General features: G+C 39.3%; 1 protein-coding gene across 1 annotated transcript; it reads left to right on the top strand.

Moving 5' to 3' along the window:
* Positions 1-2,082: 2,082 nt before the first annotated feature.
* Positions 2,083-18,745, top strand: LOC139458378 (uncharacterized). The gene is made up of 3 exons (XM_071239785.1): positions 2,083-2,105; positions 16,825-16,933; positions 17,288-18,745. The coding sequence occupies exons 2-3, from the start codon at positions 16,834-16,836 to the stop codon at positions 17,665-17,667; spliced, it is 480 nt and encodes a 159-aa protein (XP_071095886.1). The 5' UTR covers positions 2,083-2,105; positions 16,825-16,833; the 3' UTR covers positions 17,668-18,745.
* The last annotated feature ends 69 nt before the right edge of the window (positions 18,746-18,814 follow it).

The following is an 18,814-nucleotide window of genomic DNA, read 5'->3' as shown; positions in this document are numbered from 1 at the left end:
CCACTAGGGTGAAAAGTTGGACAGCTGTAACACCACTAGGGTGAAAAGTTGGACAGCTGTAACACCACCAGGGTGAAAAGTTGGACAGTTAGAACACCACTAAGATGGAAAGTTGGACAGTTGGAACACCACTAGGGTGAAAAGTTGGACAGCTGTAACACCACCAGGGTGAAAAGTTGGACAGTTAGAACACCACTAAGGTGGAAAGATGGACAGTTAGAACACCACTAAGGTGGAAAGATGGACAGTTGGAACACCACTAGGGTGAAAAGTTGGACAGCTGTAACACCACCAGGGTGAAAAGTTGGACAGTTAGAACACCGCTAAGGTGGAAAGATGGACAGTTGGAACACCACTAGGGTTAAAAGTTGGACAGATAGAACACCACTAAGGTGGAAAGATGGACAGTTGGAACACCACTAGGGTGAAAAGTTGGACAGCTGTAACACCACCAGGGTGAAAAGTTGGACAGTTAGAACACCACTAAGGTGGAAAGATGGACAGTTGGAACACCACTAGGGTTAAAAGTTGGACAGATAGAACACCACTAAGGTGGAAAGATGGACAGCTGTAACACCACTAGGGTTAAAAGTTGGACAGCTGTAACACCACCAGGGTGAAAAGTTGGACAGTTAGAACACCGCTAAGGTGGAAAGATGGACAGTTGGAACACCACTAGGGTTAAAAGTTGGACAGCTGTAACACCACTAGGGTGAAAAGTTGGACAGTTAGAACACCACTAAGGTGGAAAGATGGACTGTTGGAACACCACTAGGGTGAAAAGTTGGACAGTTAGAACACCACTGCAGACGCCAGAGTTATTCCCCGATAGCTCACTTGGTCTCCTGGTTCCGATGAGGAAGATTCAGGGATAGGCTTGATAAGTCCTTTTGACCATAGTTTAGGTATACACGCAGTCTTAAAACAGATATTAAAAAATTTGGAGAAAATGCAGTAGCTTGTCTCCCTTTAACAGCTGTACAAGGATTCCATCAACGACCGGGACCTTACCGGACTTTGCTTTTTTCAAGGATTGTCTGACTTCTTCTATAGTTATATCAACATTGAATGGTACGCCATCATTCCCTCACGATGCATCATTATCATATTCACCAGACTGGAACTGAGTATTATCTTCGCTTTTTCAACATTCCAGTTCAGTAAACTCTCGTACTCTGATCTCCATCTCTCTGGGACGACACCCTCATCCCTACATACTGTTCCGTCCTCATTTGGAGGAATTCTCTTTTGCCTCTCACATCCCATTCCACCCCTCTCAGTGAAACAAGATTCATTAACAGGCTAAAAGTAACTGGGAAAGTCCCCAGCGATGCGTTATCGCATTTAGTGAAATAGACTTAGTTCATCATGGCAGACTTAGCTCTCTCGCTCTCCCTCCCTCGTATACACACATGCATTTACAACTTCACTTTCCCCTGTATACACACATGCATTTACAACCTCACTTTCCCCTGTATACCCTCATGCATTTACAACTTCACTTTCCCCTGTATACTCACATGCATTTACAACTTCACTTTCCCCTGTATACCCACATGCATTTACAACTTCACTTTCCCCTGTATACCCACATGCATTTACAACTTCACTTTCCCCTGTATACACACATGCATTTACAACTTCACTTTCCCTGTATACACACATGCATTTACAACTTCACTTTCCCCTGTATACCCTCATGCATTTACAACTTCACTTTCCCCTGTATACCCACATGCATTTACAACTTCACTTTCCCCTGTATACACACATGCATTTACAACTTCACTTTCCCCTGTATACACACATGCATTTACAACTTCACTTTCCCCTGTATACCCACATGCATTTACAACTTCACTTTCCCCTGTATACCCACATGCATTTACATCTGCACTCTCACATGTATACCCACATGCATTTACAGCTGCACTACCTTCAGCCTCGCACTTGTTACCTAGCACCCACTGTGAACAAAGAACCTGCACACAACTGGGACTGGCCCATGGTCTATTTTAGTGGTGCACCTTAAACGGTAACAGCTATATAAAATCCCACGCACTTTCGGTTTTAATTCAGCACTGTGGCGGCTGTGGGAACGGGAGGTATGTATTGTAGTGACAGTAACTGAGTTTCACGTGAATTTGTTCAAACCTTTCGATATCGGCACATATGAACGATATTGATAGGTTTCTTAATATCCTGATTAGTGATATGACGTCACATTGCTCCTTTGTTGAGAACAAAATGATTTGGCGTATTTTATAGTTATTCAGGTTGTCAATAATATAAGGCGAAACCTAATAATACATGGACTGCATTGTCTGTTGGGTTGATACATCATACTGTTTTTTATATGTGTGTGTGTGTGTGTTGTGTATTTACTTTCCTGAACTATCAATGCGTAATGTAATTTTTACTAAGAATAACCAACATTTATTCACTCGGGAGAGAAAATGCTACATGGTTCGTTGGTTATTCTCTAAATATTCCATACTTACTTATTATATTATTGTGTGTGTGTTTATTTATTTACTTTCCTGAACTATCAATGCGTAATATATACTTAGAATAACCAACTCGATTAGAAAAAAGACCCACATTAATTCACTGGAGACAGAAAATGCTACTTGGTTTGTTGGTTATTCTCTAAATATTCCTTACTTAGAGCTTCCCTAGCTTCCGAGTATTCTACTCAAACCTATGACGAAGGTGTATATTTAAAGGGCTTATGGTGTGTTGTATACAAAAATAAACTAGTGTTTCTTAGATAAATATGCTTGAATCGAAAATAGTGAGGCCAAATGCATACTATCTGTTGTATCTTTATATGGACACACTCTTGTCATCTTACAGTGTATGGACTGTGTCGATGCCGTCTAAAGTAATCATGCTTCTTTAGAAATTGGGGCGTCTCTGTATATCTTGTGGCCATGCGAGGTGTAGTATGTGTACATCGCTGTCTGCTAATGGTGATATGCTCAATCATTTGCTCTACTTGAATTATATATAGTTTACCTAAATTGCTAAATATTTCATAGGGTGGTAGGTGGAGCCATGGAAGTATCATCATTATCACATGTAGTGGTAGGTGGAGCTATGGGTGTATCATCATTATCACATGTAGTGGTAGGTGGAGCTATGGGTGTATCATCATTATCACATGTAGTGGTAGGTGGAGCTATGGGTGTATCATCATTATCACATGTAGTGGTAGGTGGAGCTATGGGAGTATCATCATTATCACATGTAGTGGTTGGTGGAGCTATGGGAGTATCATCATTATCAGATGTAATGGTAGGTGAAGCTATGGGAGTATCATAATTATCACATGCTGTAGTGGGTGGAGCTATGGGAGTATCATCATTATCACATGTTGTGGTGGGTGGACCTAAGTAAGTATCATCATTATCACATGTTGTAGTAGGTGGAGCTATGAGAGTATCATCATTATCACCTGTAGTGGTAGGTGGAGCTATGAGAGTATCATCATTATCACCTGTAGTGGTAGGTGGAGCTATGGGAGTATCATCATTATCACCTGTAGTGGTAGGTGGAGCTATGGGAGTATCATCATTATCACCTGTAGTGGTAGGGGAACCTAAGGTAGTATCATCATTATCACATGTAGTGGTAGGTGGAGCTATGGGAGTATCATCATTATCACCTGTAGTGGTAGGTGGAGCTATGGGAGTATCATCATTATCACCTGTAGTGGTAGGTGGACCTAAGGAAGTATCAGCATTATTACGTGTAGTGGTAGTTGGAGCTACGGGAGTATCATCATTATCACCTGCGGTGTTAGGTGGAGCTATGGAAGTATCACCTTGATTACATGTAGTGGTAGGTGGAGCTAAGGGAGTAATATGATTTTCCAATGGCTTGTGTTTGGTAGGTCTGAGGAAGAATCAACATGATCTAGTCACGATATGACTGAAATACTGTCGATGTGACTATCAATCTTAATTCTCTCACTCACTATGCTGCAAAACAAAATCCACCTGGGTCATCCCTTCGTGGTTTCTCAGTCATGATGACATTCGTGCATAGATACAAGTGCACTGCCCGGGAATTCTCGGAGGATGCTTTTCACACACTGACAGTGAAACAAGCTCCAATGCTTGGCTATAAATAACTGGGATAGTCTCCATGGCAGACTAAGCTCTCTCGTTCTCTCTCCCTTGTATATATACACATGCATCTACAACTGCATTTACAACTGCGCTCTCCCTTGTATATACACATGCATCTACAACTGCATTAACAACTGCGCTCTCCCTTGTATACACACATGCATCTACAACTACATTAACAACTGCACTCTCCTTTGTATACACACATGCATCTACAACTGCATTAACAACTGCACTCTCCCTTGTATACACACATGCATCTACAACTGCATTTACAACTGCACTCTCCCTTGTATACACACATGCATCTACAACTGCATTTACAACTGCGCTCTCCCTTGTATATATACACATGCATCTACAACTGCATTAACAACTGCACTCTCCCTTGTATATACACATGCATCTACAACTGCATTTACAACTGCGCTCTCCCTTGTATACACACATGCATCTACAACTGCATTAACAACTGCGCTCTCCCTTGTATATACACATGCATCTACAACTGCATTAACAACTGCGCTCTCCCTTGTATACACACATGCATCTACAACTGCATTTACAACTGCGCTCTCCCTTGTATACACACATGCATCTACAACTGCATTAACAACTGCGCTCTCCCTTGTATATATATACACATGCATCTACAAATGCATTAACAACTGCGCTCTCCCTTGTATACACACATGCATCTACAACTGCATTAACAACTGCGCTCTCCCTTGTATATACACATGCATCTACAACTGCATTAACAACTGCGCTCTCCCTTGTATATACACATGCATCTACAACTGCATTTACAACTGCGCTCTCCCTTGTATACACACATGCATCTACAGCTGCATTAACAACTGCACTCTCCCTTGTATACACACATGCATCTACAACTGCATTAACAACTGCACTCTCCCTTGTATACACACATGCATCTACAACTGCATTTACAACTGCACTCTCCCTTGTATATATACATGCATCTACAACTGCATTAACAACTGCACTCTCCCTTGTATATACACATGCATCTACAACTGCATTTACAACTGCGCTCTCCCTTGTATATACACATGCATCTACAACTGCATTTACAACTGCGCTCTCCCTTGTATATACACATGCATCTACAACTGCATTAACAACTGCGCTCTCCCTTGTATATACACATGCATCTACAACTGCATTTACAACTGCGCTCTCCCTTGTATACACACATGCATCTACAACTGCATTAACAACTGCGCTCTCCCTTGTATATACACATGCATCTACAACTGCATTAACAACTGCGCTCTCCCTTGTATATACACATGCATCTACAACTGCATTAACAACTGCGCTCTCACTTGTATATATACACATGCATCTACAACTGCATTAACAACTGCGCTCTCCCTTGTATATATACACATGCATCTACAACTGCATTTGCAACTGCATTAACAACTGCACTAACCTCAGTCTCGCGCACGTTACCCAGCATCCAAAGTGAACAAGGAACCTGCACACAACTGGGACTGGCCCATGGTCTATTTTTAGAAGTGTACCTTGAACCGTCACAGCTCTATAAAATACCACGCACTTTCGGTTTTAATTCAGTACTGTGGCGGTTGTGGTAACGGGAGGTATGTATTGTAGAGACAGTAACTGAACTTGACGTGAATTTGTTGAAACATTCCGATATCGGCACATATGCATTATGATGGTAGGATTCTTTATATCATGATTAGTGTTGATATCAAAATACTATGACGTTATAGTTATTCATGTCGTCAACAATTTATGGCGAAACGTAATAATACGCGGACTGCATTGTCTGTAGAGTTGATACTTAATACCATTTTTATTTTATTTGTGTGTGTGTGTGTGTGTGTGTGTGTGTGTGTTGTATTTACCTTCAAGAAGTATCAATGCGTAATATATACTTAGAAAAACCAACTCTAAAATGCTAAAAGAAAGGACCAACATTAACTCACAAACAAATGTTCTTGGTCCGTTGGTTATTCTCTAAATATTCTATACTTCCATAGCTTCACCATATTCAACCGAATGCTTGCCGCCAAAGGCGACTATGGTCATCTAAAGAGGCGACTAACGACATCGGGTGGTCAGGCTCGCTGACTTGGTTAATACATTTACGAGGATCGACGCTCATGACATCAATCACTGGATTGTCTGGTCCAGACTCGATTATTTCTAGACCGCCGTCATATAGCTGGAATATTGCTGAATTCGGCGTTAAACACCAAAGAAATATAAAACAAAGAAACCTATGACGGAGGTGTATATTTAAAGGGCTTACCGTGTGTTGGATATAAAAATAAACTTTTGCTGCTTAGATGAATATGCTGTAGAGGTATGATTCAAGTCAGCGAACGTGATACGAAAATGGTGAAGCCAAATACATACTATCTGTTGTATCTTTATATAGACACGACGTTGTCGTCTTACACTGTATGAACTGTGTCGATGCAGTGTCTATAGTAAACATGCTTCTTTAGAAGTTAGGGGTCTCTGTATATCTTGTTGCCATGCGAGCAATGGTATTTCTACCTCGTTGTCTGTTAGTAGTGATGTGCTAAATCATTTGCTATATTTTGAATTCTATATAGTTGAGATAAATTGTTAAATGCTTTTTGGAGCTAATCAGTATCATTATTAGCACATGTACATGTAGTGTTGGGTGGACCAGTGGGAGTATCATTATTATCACATATAGTGCTAGACGGAGCTATGGGAGTATCAACATTATCACATGTAGTGGTAGGTGGAGCTATAGGTATCACCATTATTACATGTAGTGGTAGGTGGAGCAGTGGGAGTATCATTATTATCACGTGTAGTGGGAGATGGAGTTATGGGAGTATCGTCATTATCACATGTAGTGGTAGGTGGAGCTATGGGAGTATCGTCATTATCACAATAGTGGTGGATGAAGCTATGGAAGCATCATCATTATCACATGTAGTGGTAGATGGAGCTATGGGAATATATCATAATTATCACGTGTAGAGGTAGATAGAGCTATGGAAGTATCATCAGTATCACATGTAGTAGTAGCTGAAGCATGTAGTGGTAGGTGGAGCTATGGGAGTATCGTCATTATCACAATAGTGGTCGATGAAGCTATTGAAGTATCATCATTATCACATGTAGTGGTAGATGGAGCTATGGGAGTATCATCATTATCACATGTAGTAGTAGATGGAGCTATGGAAATATCATCATTATCACATGTAGTGGTAGGTGAAGCTATGGGAGTGTAATCATTATCACCTGTAGTGGTAGATGGAGCTATGGAAATATCATCATTATCACATGTAGTGGTAGGTGAAGCTATGGGAGTATAATCATTATCACATGTAGTAGAAGGGGGAGCTATGGGAGTATCATCATTATCACATGTAGTTGTAGGTTGAGCTTTCGGAGTATCATCTTTGTTACATGTAGTGGTAGGTGGAGCTATGGGAGTATCATCATTATCACATGCAGTGGTAGGTGGAGCTAAGAGAGTATCATCATTATCACATGTAGTGGTAGGTGGAGCTATGGGAGTATCGTCATTATCACAATAGTGGTGGATGAAGCTATGGAAGCATCATCATTATCACATGTAGTGGTAGATGGAGCTATGGGAATATATCATAATTATCACGTGTAGAGGTAGATAGAGCTATGGAAGTATCATCAGTATCACATGTAGTAGTAGCTGAAGCATGTAGTGGTAGGTGGAGCTATGAGAGTATCGTCATTATCACAATAGTGGTAGATGAAGTTATTGAAGTATAATCATTATCACATGTAGTGGTAGATTGAGCTATGGAAGTATCATCATTATCACATGTAGTGGTGGATGAAGCTATGGAAGCATCATCATTATCACATGTAGTGGTAGATGGAGCAATGGGAATATATCATAATTATCACGTGTAGAGGTAGATAGAGCTATGGAAGTATCATCAGTATCACATGTAGTAGTAGCTGAAGCATGTAGTGGTAGGTGGAGCTATGGGAGTATCGTCATTATCACAATAGTGGTCGATGAAGCTATTGAAGTATCATCATTATCACATGTAGTGGTAGATGGAGCTATGGAAGTATCATCATTATCACATGTAGTAGTAGATGGAGCTATGGAAGTATCATCATTATCACATGTAGTGGTAGATGGAGCTATGGAAATATCATCATTATCACATGTAGTGGTAGGTGAAGCTATGGGAGTGTAATCATTATCACATGTAGTGGTAGATGGAGCTATGGAAATATCATCATTATCACATGTAGTGGTAGGTGAAGCTATGGGAGTGTAATCATTATCACATGTAGTGGTAGATGGAGCTATGGAAGTATCATCATTATCACATGTAGTGGTAGATGGAGCTATGGAAATATCATCATTATCACATGTAGTGGTAGGTGAAGCTATGGGAGTGTAATCATTATCACATGTAGTGGTAGATGGAGCTATGGAAATATCATCATTATCACATGTAGTGGTAGGTGAAGCTATGGGAGTATAATCATTATCACATGTAGTAGAAGGGGGAGCTATGGGAGTATCATCATTATCACATGTAGTTGTAGGTTGAGCTTTCGGAGTATCATCTTTGTTACATGTAGTGGTAGATGGAGCTATGGGAATATATCATAATTATCACGTGTAGATGTAGATAGAGCTATGGAAGTATCATCAGTATCACATGTAGTAGTAGCTGAAGCATGTAGTGGTAGGTGGAGCTATGGGAGTATCGTCATTATCACAATAGTGGTCGATGAAGCTATTGAAGTATCATCATTATCACATGTAGTGGTAGATGGAGCTATGGAAGTATCATCATTATCACATGTAGTAGTAGATGGAGCTATGGAAGTATCATCATTATCACATGTAGTGGTAGATGGAGCTATGGAAATATCATCATTATCACATGTAGTGGTAGGTGAAGCTATGGGAGTGTAATCATTATCACATGTAGTGGTAGATGGAGCTATGGAAATATCATCATTATCACATGTAGTGGTAGGTGAAGCTATGGGAGTGTAATCATTATCACCTGTAGTGGTAGATGGAGCTATGGAAGTATCATCATTATCACATGTAGTGGTAGATGGAGCTATGGAAATATCATCATTATCACATGTAGTGGTAGGTGAAGCTATGGGAGTGTAATCATTATCACATGTAGTGGTAGATGGAGCTATGGAAATATCATCATTATCACATGTAGTGGTAGGTGAAGCTATGGGAGTATAATCATTATCACATGTAGTAGAAGGGGGAGCTATGGGAGTATCATCATTTTCACATGTAGTTGTAGGTTGAGCTTTCGGAGTATCATCTTTGTTACATGTAGTGGTAGATGGAGCTATGGGAGTATCATCATTGTTACATGCAGTGGTAGGTGGAGCTATGGAAGTATCATCATTGTTACATGTAGTGGTAGGTGGAGTTATGGGAGTGTCACCTTTGTCACATGCAGTGGTAGGTGGAGCTATGAGAGTATCATCATTTTCACATGTAGTGGTAGATAGAGCTATGGAAGTATCACCATTATCACACGTATTGGAAGATGGAGCTATGGAAATTTCATCATTATCACATGTAATGGTAGATGGAGCTATGGACGTATCATCATTATCACATGTAGTGGTAGGTGAAGCTATGGGAGTATAATCATTATCACATGTAGTTGTAGATTGAGCTATCGGAGTATCATCATTGTTACATGTAGTTGTAGGTGGAGCTATGGGAGTATCATCATTATCACATGTAGTGGTAGGTGGAGCTATGGGAGTATCATCATTATTACATGTAGTGGTAGGTGGAGCTATGGGAGTATGATCATTATCACATGCAGTGGTAGGTTGAGCTATGGGAGTATCAACATTATCACATGTATTTGTAGATGGAGCTATGGGAGTATCATCATTTTCACATGTAGTGGTAGGAAGAGCTATGGAAGTATCATCAGTATCACATGTAGTAGTAGCTGAAGCATGTAGTGGTAGGTGGAGCTATGGGAGTATCGTCATTATCACAATAGTGGTAGGTGGAGCTATGGGAGTATCATCATTATTACATGTAGTGGTAGGTGGAGCTATGGGAGTATCATCATTATTACATGTAGTGGTGGGTGGAGCTATGGGAGTATCATCATTATTACATGTAGTTGTAGGTGGAGCTATGGGAGTATCATCATTGTTACATGTAGTGGTAGGTGGAGCTATGGAAGTGTCACCATTGTCACATGCAGTGGTAGTTGGAGCTATGGGAGTATCATCATTATCACATGTAATGGTAGATGGAGCTATGGACGTATCATCATTATCACATGTAGTGGTAGGTAGAGCTATGGAAGTATCATCATTATCACATGTAGTGGTAGGTGAAGCTATGGGAGTATTATCATTATCACATGTAGTTGTAGATTGAGCTATCGGAGTATCATCTTTGTTACATGTAGTGGTAGGTGGAGCTATGGGAGTATCATCATTATCACATGCAGTGGTAGGTGAAGCTATGGGAGTACAATCATTATCACATGTAGTTGTGGGTTGAGCTATGGGAGTATCAGCATTGTTACATGCAGTGGAAGTTGGAGCTATTGGAGTATCATCATTTTCACATGTAGTGATAGGTGGAGCTATGGGAGTATCATCATTATCACATGTAGTTGTAGGTTGAGCTATGGGAGTATCATCATTGTTACATGTAGTGGTAGGTGGAGCTATGGGAGTAATATCAATATCACATGTAGTGGTAGATGGAGCTATGGGAGTATCATTATTATCACATGTAGTGGTAAGTGAAGCTATGGGAGTATAATCATTATCACATGTATTGGTATGTGGAGCTATGGAAGTATCATTATTATTACATGTAGTGGTAGGTGGAGCTATGGAAGCATAATCATTATCACATGTAGTAGTAGATGGAGCTATGGAAGTATCATCATTATCACATGTAGTGATTGGTGGAGCTATGGGAATATCATTATTACACGTAGTGGTAGGTGGAGCTATGGAAGCATCACCATTATTACATGTAGTTGTAGGTGGAGCTATGGGAGTATCATCATTATCGCATGTAGTGGTAGGTGGAGCTATGGGAGTATAATCATTATCACATGTAGTGGTAGATGGAGCTATGGGAGTATCATCATTATCATATCACGTGGTAGGTTGAGCTATGGGAGTATCATCATTATTATATCAAGTGGTAGATGGAGCTATGGGAATATCATCATTGTTACATGTAGTGGTAGGTGAAGCTTTGGAAATATCATCATTGTTACATGTAGTGGTAGGTTGAGCTATGGGAGTATCATCATTATCATATTAAGTGGTAGGTGGAACTATAGGAGTATCATCATTATCACATGTAGTGGAAGGTGGAGCTATGTCAGTGTCACACTATGATATTTTGTGGAGTTTTAGGGATTCAGGGGTTGGTGGAGCTACAAAATGTATGTAAGTATCATCCATGTTATATCTAGTGGGTGGTGGAGCTATGTAAGTATTACCCATATCATATCTTGTCGTTGCTGGAGCTTTATAGGCATCACTACTGTAACAGGTAGTGGAGCTATATAAGTATAATTGCTATTACATGTAGTGGCTGGTGGAGCTATGTAATCATCATCCATGTCATATCTAGTTGTTAGGGGAGTTAATTATTTTAGTATCATCGCTATAATAGGTAGTAGTTGGTGGAGCTATGTTTGTATGATCCATATCATGTCAGTATTATCCATATCATGACTAGTGGTTGGAGGAGCAATGTTTGTATCATCGCTATAATACACGTAGGTAGTGGTTGGTGGAACTATGTTAGTATCATCCATATCATGTTAGTATCATCCATATCATGTTAGTATCATCCATATCATGTTAGTATCATCCATATCATATCTAGTGGTTGGTGGAGCTTTGTTTGTATCATCGCTATAATAGGTACTGGTTGGTGGAACTATATTAGTATCATCCATATCATGTTAGTATCATCCGTGTCATGTAAGTATCATCCATATCATGTTAGTCTCATCCATATCATACATGTGTATCTAGTGGTTGGTGGAGCTATGTTTGTATCATCGCTATAATAGGTAGTAGTTGGTGGAACTATGTAAGTATCATCCATATCATGTTAGTATCATCCATATCATATCTAGTGGCTGGTGGAGCTATGATAGTATCATCGCTATAATAGGTAGTTGTTGGTGGAACTATGTAAGTATCATCCATATCATGTTAGTATCATCCATATCATATCTAGTGGCTGGTGGAGCTATGTTAGTATCATCGCTATAATAGGTAGTTGTTGGTGGAACTATGTAAGTATCATCCATATCATGTTAGTTTCATCCATATCATATCTAGTGGTTGGTGGAGCTATGTTACTATCATCGCTATAATAAGTAGTGGTTGGTGGAGCTATATAAGTATGATCGCCATAATAGGTAGTGGTTAGTGGAGCTATGTTAGTATCATCCATATCATGTTAGTATCATCCATATCATATCTAGTTGCTGGTGGAGCTATGTTTGTATCATATCTATAATAGGTAGTAGTTGGTGGAGCTATGTAAGTATCATCCATATCATGTTAGTATCATCCATATCATATCTAGTGGTTGGTGGAGCTATGTTACTATCATCGCTATAATAAGTAGTGGTTGGTGGAGCTATATAAGTATGATCGCCATAATAGGTAGTGGTTGGTGGAGCTATGTTAGTATCATCCATATCATGTTAGTATCATCCATATCATATCTAGTTGCTGGTGGAGCTATGTTTGTATCATCGCTATAATAGGTAGTAGTTGGTGGAGCTATGTAAGTATCATCTATATCGTGTTAGTATCATCCATATCGTGTTAGTATCATCCATATCATGTTACTATCATCCATATCATATCTAGCGGTTGGTGGAACTATGTTTGTATCATCCCTATCATGTTAGTATCATCCATATCATATCTAGTGGTTGGTGGAGCTATGTTAGTATCATCCATATCATGTTAGTATCATCCATATCATGTTAGTATCATCCATATCATGTTAGTATCATCCATATCATATCTAGTGGTTGGTGGAGCTATGTTTGTATCATCGCTATAATAGGTAGTAGTTGGTGGAGCTATGTCAGTATCATCCATATCATGTTAGTATCATCCATGTCGTGTTAGTATCATCCATATCATGTTAGTATCATCCATATCATATCTAGCGGTTGGTGGAACTATGTTTGTATCATCCATATCATGTTAGTATCATCCATATCATATCTAGTGGTTGGTGGAGCTATGTTTGTATCATCGCTGTAATAGGTATGTGGTTGGTGGAGCTATGTAAGTATCATCCATATCATGTTAGTATCATCCATATCATGTTAGTATCATCCATATCATGTTAGTATCATCCATATCATATCTAGTGGTTGGTGGAGCTATGTTTGTATCATCGCTGTAATAGGTATGTGGTCTGTGGAGCTATGTTTGTATCATCCATATCATGTTAGTATCATCCATATCATGTTAGTATTATCCATATCATGTTAGTATCATCCATATCATATCTAGTGGCTGGTCGAGCTATGTTAGTATCATCGCTATAATAAGCAGTGGTTGGTGGAGCTATATAAGTATCATCGCTATAATAGGTATGTGGTTGGTGGAGCTATGTAAGTATCATCCATATCATGTTAGTATCATCAATATCATATCTAGTGGCTGGTGAAGCTATGCTAGTATCATCGCTATAATAAGCAGTGGTTGGTGGAGCTGTATAAGTATCATCGCTATAATAGGTAGTGGTTGGTCGAGCTATGTAAGTATCATCCATGTCATGTTAGTATCATCCATATCATATCTAGTGGCTGGTTGAGCTATGTTTGTATCATCGTTATAATAGGAAGTGGTTGGTGGAGCTATGTTTGTATCATCGCTATAAAAGGTAGTGGTTGGTGGAGCTATGTAAGTATCATCCATATCATGTTAGTATCATCCATTTCATATCTAGTGGTTGGTGGAGTTAATAATTCAGTATCATCGCTATAATAGGTAGTTGTTTGTGGAGCTTTGTTTGTATCATCCATATCATGTTAGTATCATCCATATCATTTCTAGTGGTTGGTGGAGCTATGTTTGTATCATCGCTATAATAGGTAGTGGTTGGTGGAGCTATGTAAGTATCATCGCTATAATACATGTAGTGGTTTGTGGAGCTATGTAAGTATCATCCATATCATGATAGTATCATCCATATCATTTCTAGTGGTTGGTGGAGTTAATAATTCAGTATCATCGCTATAATAGGTAGTTGTTAGTGGAGCTATGTTTGTATCATCCATATCATGTTAGTATCATCCATATCATTTCTAGTGGTTGGTGGAGCTATGTTTGTATCATCGCTATAATAGGTAGTGGTTAGTGGAGCTATGTTTGTATCATCCATATCATGTTAGTATCATCCATATCATATCTAGTGGTTGGTGGAGCTATGTAAGTATCATCGCTATAATAGGTAGCTGTTAGTGGAGCTATGTTTGTATCATCCATATCATGTTAGTATCATCCATATCATTTCTAGTGGTTGGTGGAGTTAATGTTTCAGTATCATCGCTATAATAGGTAGTTGTTAGTGGAGCTATGTTTGTATCATCCATATCATGTTAGTATCATCCATATCATTTCTAGTGGTTGGTGGAGCTATGTTTGTATCATCGCTATAATAGGTAGTAGTTGGTGGAGCTATGTAAGTATCATCCATATCATGTTAGTATCATCCATATCATATCTAGTGGTTGGTGGAGCTATGTAAGTATCATCGCTATAATAGGTAGTGGTTGGTGGATCCATATCATCTTAGTATCATCCATATCATATCTAGTGGCTGGTCGAGCTATGTTAGTATCATCGCTATAATAAGCAGTGGTTGGTGGAGCTATATAAGTATCATCGCTATAATAGGTATGTGGTTGGTGGAGCTATGTAAGTATCATCCATATCATGTTAGTATCATCAATATCATATCTAGTGGCTGGTGAAGCTATGCTAGTATCATCGCTATAATAAGCAGTGGTTGGTGGAGCTGTATAAGTATCATCGCTATAATAGGTAGTGGTTGGTCGAGCTATGTAAGTATCATCCATGTCATGTTAGTATCATCCATATCATATCTAGTGGCTGGTTGAGCTATGTTTGTATCATCGTTATAATAGGAAGTGGTTGGTGGAGCTATGTTTGTATCATCGCTATAAAAGGTAGTGGTTGGTGGAGCTATGTAAGTATCATCCATATCATGTTAGTATCATCCATTTCATATCTAGTGGTTGGTGGAGTTAATAATTCAGTATCATCGCTATAATAGGTAGTTGTTTGTGGAGCTTTGTTTGTATCATCCATATCATGTTAGTATCATCCATATCATTTCTAGTGGTTGGTGGAGCTATGTTTGTATCATCGCTATAATAGGTAGTGGTTGGTGGAGCTATGTAAGTATCATCGCTATAATACATGTAGTGGTTTGTGGAGCTATGTAAGTATCATCCATATCATGATAGTATCATCCATATCATTTCTAGTGGTTGGTGGAGTTAATAATTCAGTATCATCGCTATAATAGGTAGTTGTTAGTGGAGCTATGTTTGTATCATCCATATCATGTTAGTATCATCCATATCATTTCTAGTGGTTGGTGGAGCTATGTTTGTATCATCGCTATAATAGGTAGTGGTTAGTGGAGCTATGTTTGTATCATCCATATCATGTTAGTATCATCCATATCATATCTAGTGGTTGGTGGAGCTATGTAAGTATCATCGCTATAATAGGTAGCTGTTAGTGGAGCTATGTTTGTATCATCCATATCATGTTAGTATCATCCATATCATTTCTAGTGGTTGGTGGAGTTAATGTTTCAGTATCATCGCTATAATAGGTAGTTGTTAGTGGAGCTATGTTTGTATCATCCATATCATGTTAGTATCATCCATATCATTTCTAGTGGTTGGTGGAGCTATGTTTGTATCATCGCTATAATAGGTAGTAGTTGGTGGAGCTATGTAAGTATCATCCATATCATGTTAGTATCATCCATATCATATCTAGTGGTTGGTGGAGCTATGTAAGTATCATCGCTATAATAGGTAGTGGTTGGTGGAGCTATGTTAGTATCATCCATATCATGTTAGTATCATCCATATCATGTTAGTATCATCCATATCATGTTAATATCATCCATTTCATATCTAGTGGTTGGTGGAGCTATGTTAGTATCATCGCTATAATATAGGTAGTGGTTTGTGGAGCTATGTAAGTATCATCCATATCATGTTAGTATCATCCATATCATGTTAGTATCATCCATCATATCTCGTGGTTGGTGGAGCTATGTAGGTATCATCGCTATAATAGGTACTGGTTGGTGGAGCCATGGACGAATTATAAACATTTGGAATTTTATTTCGAAAATAGGTATGCATTTCAAGATAACTCTAGGGATATTTACTGAGCTGTTTGACCTACTCACTCGGGTTAATATAATGTACCCTGGTCTGTATAGCTCTAGGCTTTTCGTTTGAAACCAGTGCTCTTTGTGTGTCTATCAAACTCAATGTTAGCGACTTCACCTCGAATGCAAGGTCATTTATAATCTAAGGATATTTGTGCCGTTTTTTAACAGTTAAAAAACATGAGACCTACGCTGCTGTTTCCGGTGCTTGTGGCCGTGCTTACACCTGTCTCCATTGGGAAGCCAATCAACCATGACGCTCACTTCAGGCAAAGACGAGGTATGTAAAATAACCCCTCTTTTCACATTACATGCTTTGTGGTTGTGGAGAATCAAACCCAGGTCTTCGGCGTGACGAATTATCGCTCAGTTCAGTCGTCTAAGACGCAATAATTTGCCGTTTACCTCCAAGGCACGCCAGAAACCAATGATCGTTGATTCGAATCCCAGGTATGCGTCCAAGTTTTCAGCACCATGACCATGGGGTATTTATACGTCTGATGAATGGCTCACTTCGGGATTTCTTACCATATGAAGCTGAAACCCTGTTGAATAATTAAACCTCGTGAAAGCAAACTGATTCATTGAGCTATTTATTTTACTTGTCTTTCTTAATGTGTGTTTTTTTCTTCAGACGAAGAGCATACAAGGCAGAAACGTTTTGTTTTGAAGGCCATTAAGGAAGTTGGTTGCGGAGCCTATACTGCTGTGAGAGAATGTACTAGCGACCTTGAGTCATGCGGACAGTTTTGTGCCTTTGTGGATTTAGTATGTGATGTTGTGTCAATGTCTAGTGGCGCCGTGTCACAATTATGTAATACCGATGTTGGAAACTATGAAAATACCGTTTTGGATGACTACCGACAGAGCAATCACGCATCTCGTACAGATGCTGAAAGATTCATCATGAAACTTGGCGAGGACATTGAACACCTAGTACCAAAATCGTTCTGGGAGAAATTGGCCAATTTCTTCAAAACGATCTGGAAAACCATCCGTGGATGGTTTTCCTAATTTGATATCCCATTTTTTAGTTAAAGAGGAATTCAATTCTCGAAATTTGTTTTGTACGTATTTGCACATACATTGTAGTTCTCGTTTTATTATGTGGTGTCTACTGCATCAGTGTTTATTGTACTATTCTGGTCACACGATGCAAGGCGGATTCTGTTTTCCTTGCATGATATAAGATATAGGACACTGCTTTTTTGTAATTACAGTTTAGTTTTTGTCATCCTTATGACTGAAACATCAAAGGCCACATTTACTCAAGTTATTTAACTGCCTTGGATTTATTGCAGTTAGTCCAGTTTTGGTAAACTATGTCTTGAGTGGAATAGTTATCTTAAAAACAACGGTTTCGACAGACCCTGAAATGCAATTAGAGGAGATACAAAGGAAGTGAGATGAATTTATCGCCGCGTTTATATTGCCCTTTTATACCTTTCATATCGAGTTTATCTTCAGTGTGTTGAGAAGATCAGCAACCCTGTAGAGTCCTTATCTGTTTGCTGCTCAGGACCAGTCACTTCCCACTCGAAACCGTCAATGTGGGATTTCGCATCAAAATTTGAATATGAAATGTAGATTATGCAATAAATTTAATGAGACTGTCCAACACATTGTCAGTGGATGCCACAGTATCTTAAGTGACACGATGGAGTGGCTCGGTTCTTTTATAACCGTCGTCGACATGCTTGTGGTTTTGACACAGAGGTCCATCCATGGCACGACAGAGAATATGTAGAGGGCGTCATGGAAAATGAGAAATACACAATTCTTTGAAATAAGCCCGTATACAGCCTCAAACCAATCAGGCCAACAAACCTGATCTTCTTCTTTTTATAAATCCAATGAAATCATTTGTATTATTAAAATTTCTGTCCTTTTTTACTCTAATGTGATTGACAGTATTCAGGAAAAACAAGGTAAATATGTGGACCTCGCTTTCGAAATATCAAGCTTGCATCCAAAAGACCTAATTATCCGACTCCCTCTTGTTCTCGGTGCCTTAGGTTTGGTACCCCCAAATCTGTTGTCTGACATTGGGAGATTACCCGGGTTTGCTACCAGGAATAAAACCCTTCTGACAGGCTGTAGTGTTGTAGACTCTTCACATTCTTCGAAACGGTCTGGGTGGGTTCGACTAGGCAGCGCTTCC

This window comes from Haliotis cracherodii, unplaced genomic scaffold, assembly GCF_022045235.1.
Source record: "Haliotis cracherodii isolate W230 unplaced genomic scaffold, xgHalCrac1.p SCAF_12, whole genome shotgun sequence".
NCBI classification, from domain to species: Eukaryota; Metazoa; Mollusca; class Gastropoda; order Lepetellida; family Haliotidae; genus Haliotis; species Haliotis cracherodii.
This window is presented reverse-complemented; position numbering and strand designations above follow the sequence as displayed.

What these genes read in the sequence shown, in the direction of transcription:
- LOC139458378 (XM_071239785.1), top strand. Translation starts at nt 16,834, where the DNA reads ATGAGACCTACGCTGCTGTTTCCGGTGCTTGTGGCCGTGCTTACACCT. An exon ending in TCACTTCAGGCAAAGACGAG is followed by an intron (nt 16,934 to 17,287) that starts GTATGTAAAATA and finishes TTTTTTCTTCAG; the next exon opens with ACGAAGAGCATACAAGGCAG.